Raw genomic sequence first — 6,000 nt, forward strand, 5'->3', positions numbered from 1 at the left:
AGACATAATTCAGAAACCTTCAGGCAGTACCTTTTTAAAGCTTTTAAATTTAAAAAAAATTCCCCCTTGCTTGATAACCAATATATGGTTTGGACATCTGTGAGAGCTAATAAAGATTCTCTGAGGGAAAAAAAAAAACCCCAAACAGAATAAAAATCCTCTAAGGAATAGGTTCCAAATATACTATTTCTTAATAGAAATAAGGAGTTAAGTACATTTTATTTTCTTAACACAATGGTACATAGCTGAAACGTTTTGGTTGATTTAATGAAGAACTTAGCCTGAGGAAGACACCTAACCAGATGAATTTAAACTCAAATACTTGAAGTTGACACTGTTAAAAGCAGTTGAAAAGGAGATTTTTATACTGGGCAGTATCATGCTATCTTTAAAACCATGCAAAATTCTGACTCAGTCTGCTTAAGTGGCTGAAATAGTGACCTAAAAGTGTGGGAGACAGATGGAGGAAAGTGCAGGTATTTCTTGCTTGGTGGGATGGAACTTGCACAGTCACGACTACCAAATCTGGATATATGTTGCCAACAGGGAGGTACCTTTTGGTGTGATTCATCTGTATTATGTTTGGTACTAAAAACTTGATTGAAACTGTGGAAGATTTATCTCGAGAGTTTTTTTTATGCTCCCGCTGTAAGGGAATGGTAATATCTCTTCATGTTTTTTCACTCTGGTGGACCTGTGTTTCAGGCACTTTTCCTAGTTCCATGACTGATTCTCCATAGGCTCTCTGACATCAGTTTTTGATTATCTGACATTACCCTTCAGTGCCCTGGCAGGCAAATAAGCCACTTTTGAAAGATTTAGTAAGACAGTTAAACATCCATTAAGCTACTTTTCAGCAGGGCAGAAGATCTTGCTACTGTGCTTAGAGAAACATCATAATCACCTCTTTAATAATTAAATTATTGATCTGTGGCATGTAGAACAAAGTAAAATTAAGCCCTTGAAAAAACCAGTGACTTTTGAGACGCATTTACAAGTAGAGTCCTAGAGTTTTGATTTCACACCTGTTGGTAGACAACACAGTAATTCTGTGAATCACGTAAGTTCATTCTGACTCCAGACAAATCTACTGTCATGAGAGCTGTCAGTTGTAATTGTGTGAGACATTTTATGAGAAGGATTATTGGGTTTTTTGTTTTCTTCTGAAGTACTTTACCATTAGAACCAATTGTGATTTTTGTTTTCAGTTTTAATTGGTATTTGAAAATTAAGACCCAGGAGTTCCATCAAAACTTGGAGAGGTATTACAAATACTCCTGAGAGGAAATTATACTATTTCTTTGTTGTAACCCCAAAGGGCACATTAAATTCAGGATAGCAGACTGGCTAAGTTATATAGATCAGATTCTTCCTGGTTTTCACATGAGGCTTAGCAATGCAAGTAATGCTTGGACATGGTCCTGAGCCACTGGCACAATGAACCCTGCTTAAGCAAGGAGGAACCAGATGTCCCTTCCAACCTCAGCCATTCTGTGATCCTTAAAGTTGAATTCTGTTTTCAAATATGCCAAAATCTTGTAATTCCCAAATGTTTTCATACTATAGGGAATCCTCTGTAACATGTGCTCTGTTCAATGTGTAATATTCTTACCAGGTTCTTCAGTGTCAGTGTTCCTCCCATTCCCTGTTAGCCCAGTCACTCCTACAGCCTATGCTGGCTGTCACACAGGTACATTTTCCTCAAATAGGAACCAACCCAAACAGCATCATTGTTGATTTCCAACAATGTACTCCCTGCTAGGATCATCAGACCTCACATTACCCAATAATACCAAAAGCTGCAGTGTAGTGTAACTGCTTATGGTTCAGAGTGGCTTACATTTTTGTTTTGATTTGTTTTTTCATTTTGCACTGTGTGGGCGGTGCATTGTTGTTAGCCAACAATGTACTGTTGGTAGTAAGCACTTGCATAGTCTTTAGCTTGCTGCATGTGTAAAATTGCTGTGTTTGAAAAAGTAAACTAATTCTGTCATGTTTACAGTGCTGTAGAACATAGAGAATAATGGCTTTGCTTGTTAAAGCTTTACTGTGTAAGCAGCATTTTTGCAGGTGATGTATCATACAGGTTTGCTTTGTGCCATGTACAGTAGAAGCAAATAATTTCTTTCCCATCCATAGTTAGGACAGTATACTGAAAATAACAATCCAGTATTGACTCCATGAAAATTGGAGATTATCTTTGTTCTTTTTCATAGGGCATGTTAATTCTTTGAATTGTAACATATTATGAATGCATTTGTTTTGGCATTTATTTTATGAAAACAACTCTATATTTCTCTCAGAGAAATTATGGTGACTCTAATTCTGTGCATTACTGAGTGACACATCCTACATTAACTTATGCTTCTGACTCTAGGACTACTAAACTGAAATCTGTATTTCTCTTTCATACTGGTGTCACTTTAAGTGACAACAGTGCTATGAGTCAACCCAAAAACCAAGCAAGGATTTTCAACCATACGGACAGTGAAAAAAACATCTATAATAAAACACGTATAAAAAGCTCACATGTTTTGTAAGTTTCTTCATGGAAAAGTATATTGTGTTGTAAAGCTCATAAACAACCACTGGACAGTAATGTACATGCATGGAAATACATTGTATATTTATTTTTTATGGGATATGATGTACTTTCACTGTAGCCTGGGTGAAGTCATAGTCACAGCTGCACTGAATTCTCCACCCTAAATACCATGTATAATGTAAAAGAAGACAGAACCGTGAAAAGAACTGTGAAAAACATGAAATAACGGTGAGTTTATTTTCAAGAACAATTTCTTTTTTTCTTTGTTTCTCAATTTACTTTTTCACTAAGCAAATATAATTCAACAGCAGCCAAGCAGTAGCCAACCATTTATGTTTGCGGGTTTTTATTTGTTTCCAAGAAGATTTACTGACATAGTTTCTTTCATATTCTAGGAAACTCTACTGTGTCCAGAAACAGTAAGAGGCTTAGATAATTTAAGAAAAAAAAAAAGACAACAAAACCAGCAACCAAGCAAAAAAAAAAAAAAAAAACCAAAAAATTGTTTCTCTTTGAGAAGCAGTATTACTGGTTTGACAGTGATTAGAGCAGGGAACTGGATACTGCTCATAAAGATGTGATAAAACTGTGTCCCAGTTCAGTATTGGGTATTGGTCAAACTGATGAATCCTTTAGTGCCCTTGCTTTTCTGGAGCTAACAGTATTCACCTTTTGTCAACATCCTTGGGTTTCTTGACTGAAAGAAAACACATCTCTGTAAGTGGGGAGTCATGAGGGACTGCATCAAGAAGCATAAAATCTGGTGTGAAACAGTGGAAGCTGTTATATTAAAATGAGCTGTTCATTTCTCTTACAGATCTGCAGTATAATGTGGTTTCTCCAGCACAGAGAGGGTCATCCTAAGAAGACACTGTGCTTCCTGATCTCTTACAACTGAACTTTATACTGAACATCTTTGTTTTTCTTCAAATGTTCAGGATTCCCTTCTTTAATGAAGCTTAACTCTGTATTTAATTCTGTGATTTCTTGTTATCTTTTTTGTTTTATTCATGTACTTTGTAAATACTTCTATGAGAAAAATTGTGGAAATAATGTTAATGGAAATGCAAATAAAAAATTTCATTTGTTCACTGGTGTTCTTTTATTTAATAAAACCATAATAAAACCAAATGTAAAGCCCCCTGAAGCCCTGTTCTTCATCAGATTCTGCTGTTGCATATTAATTTTGAACTTTGTTTATACCACTGGAATGCAATTACTGCTATTAAAGTTTGTTGCAGGTATTTAATAGAAAATGCACTTTATGCCTTATTAACAGGTCTTCTCACAGGAGTGGTTGATCACTTTTGTGAAATTTTTTGAACACAGTGGACTTACTCTTAAAAAACTTCTGAATGAACAATGAACCTTTTATAATTGTTATTAAAGATATAATGAGATGGATACTTTAATGCATAAAATAGAATAGTTTTAAAAGTGATTCAGTATATAGCTAATGGGTATCTTCTTTGTGTCTCTTGACCCAGTAAAATGTTCAGGAATGTTCTTGTCTTGGAAATGTTTAGCATTTTGAGCTGATGTTTTTTGATCTATGACCATTTTGCAGGTAAGGAAGATGGAAAATTCTGTAAGAAGGTGACTGTTAGGATGACTATCCGCAAGAACGACTGCAGGAGTAACACACCAGTAAGTAGATAACTATCACAATTTCCTTTCATAGAAGGGAAAAAATACGAGAAATAAAATGAAGGAAGAAAAGGAACCCAAATTTCACAAGGCTGTTGTCTTCATCTCTGTCAGAGAGACAGAGATTTCTGTTTCATAGAGCTGTTTTAATGTTTCCCTGCATTCTCAGCAATCATCTTCTCAAATAATAAAAAGGAGGCTGTTACTTCTGCTTTTGTATGCATCTAGGTGCATGTTGATTTAGTGCAAATCCAAAGTCTCATTTCACCCTATAATGCAATTATTATATGCAAATTAACTTCAATATAACTGAATCTTGCCCCTGATATTCTACAGTTAAAACGACTGCAGATGTGTGTAATTTTCCATCTGCCCAGGGAAAGTATTAAAATGCCAACTTCGTGAAGAAAGGAATCTTGGGTCCTGAAAGCTTTTTTTAGACAGCAGCATGAACATACTGTAAAATGTGAAGGAAGAATGAGGCACTATCGAAGGATTTACTGTTGAAGGACACCAGCAATGTCCTGCTGGGCAGTAAGACTGTGAGCAGCAGCAAGGGTGCAGACAGACGTCTCATGTGAGATGTGTAAGAGCGCCTGGAAAAGCTGTAATAAAAGAGTGTAGGGAAACAGCTGTAACCTCTAAAATGACTCAGAGTACATTTTGTAGAGTAAGCTGTTGAGCAGCCAGGAAATTTAGTCTCAGTGTCTCATTGAACAGAAACACGAATCTTAACTATTAAATATGAAAAAATTATTCAGTTTCTATGACTATTTCTCTTACAGTCTGTATTACAGATTTGGTGTCATTAGTAGTAATTCCTCTTGGCTTTCCAAAGGATTGGTTCTTTTATTCCTCCTTACTGATACCAGTACAGCAACACTGCATCAGTGTATCACTGAAATGAATACGGCAGAGAGTTGGAGACAGAACATTTGGTGCTATGTTCGAGCCAGGGTTGTTATGAATACTTTAAAATTCAAAACAGAATTGTTTCTTTGTGTCTGTTAATAGCCAAAACCTGTTACTGAAATGGACAGAAAAGTCATCATTGATATCAGTAAGATAAAAATTGAGACCTATCTGGGCAATGTACTTCAGATCTTATTTTCAGATGTAGTAGCATTTCATGAGGGGCTAGAGGAAATACCTCCAAATTTTTCATTGCTTTGCCATTGGATTTGGGATGCCTAATGTTTTTGGACTTCCTTGAGAACTCCTAACTATCTGCTTCAGTTTGCTAATTATTCATCATGTTTGTTACTAGGTGAACATTGTTTCATGTGATGGGAAGTGCCCTTCTGCAAGCATTTACAACTACAACATCAACACGTATGCAAGGTTCTGCAAATGCTGCAGGGAGCTCGGGCTGCAGAGGCGGACTGTGCAATTGTACTGCACCAGTAACTCAACCTGGGTCAGCTATTCAATCCAAGAGCCCACAGATTGTTCTTGCCAATGGTCTTAAAAAAAACCCAAAAACACATAAAAGGAAAGAAAACAGCAAGCTCAGCTGTTCCCAGCATAAGATGATTTTAATAGTTTATCTCTTAAAAATAAAATAGCCAATCCACTGAATTTCACCAGTTTAATGCAAAAGAGAGCACAAATACTTTTGGACTCTCCTAAATTCCAGAAAAAATGGTTTTGCATCTTTTGTATTGTGATTTGTCTTCATTTTCATTCACAGGGATTGTTTTAAGGGTTCTTGTGATATGTGCCAACTTAAAAGGTGATTTACGTTAGTGACACCTCAAGAGAAAGAGCACCATCTGTTTTGTTCTGGAAGGCTGGCCCACTCTTTGTCA

The 6,000-nt window shown here is 36.1% G+C and overlaps 1 protein-coding gene across 1 annotated transcript in view; it reads left to right on the forward strand.

Annotated features, from left to right (window-relative positions):
• The window catches only part of OTOG (otogelin), a 97,514-nt gene extending 91,761 nt beyond the window's left edge, over nucleotides 1-5,753 (forward strand). Inside the window, exons 56-57 of the mRNA XM_027651289.1 lie at nucleotides 4,113-4,192; nucleotides 5,460-5,753. Of these exons, the coding sequence (XP_027507090.1) occupies nucleotides 4,113-4,192; nucleotides 5,460-5,660 (281 nt within the window). The 3' untranslated portion in view covers nucleotides 5,661-5,753. The remainder of the gene's footprint in view (nucleotides 1-4,112; nucleotides 4,193-5,459) is intronic.
• The last annotated feature ends 247 nt before the right edge of the window (nucleotides 5,754-6,000 follow it).

This window comes from Corapipo altera, unplaced genomic scaffold, assembly GCF_003945725.1.
Source record: "Corapipo altera isolate COAL_440 unplaced genomic scaffold, ASM394572v1 78, whole genome shotgun sequence".
Lineage (NCBI taxonomy): Eukaryota > Metazoa > Chordata > Aves > Passeriformes > Pipridae > Corapipo > Corapipo altera.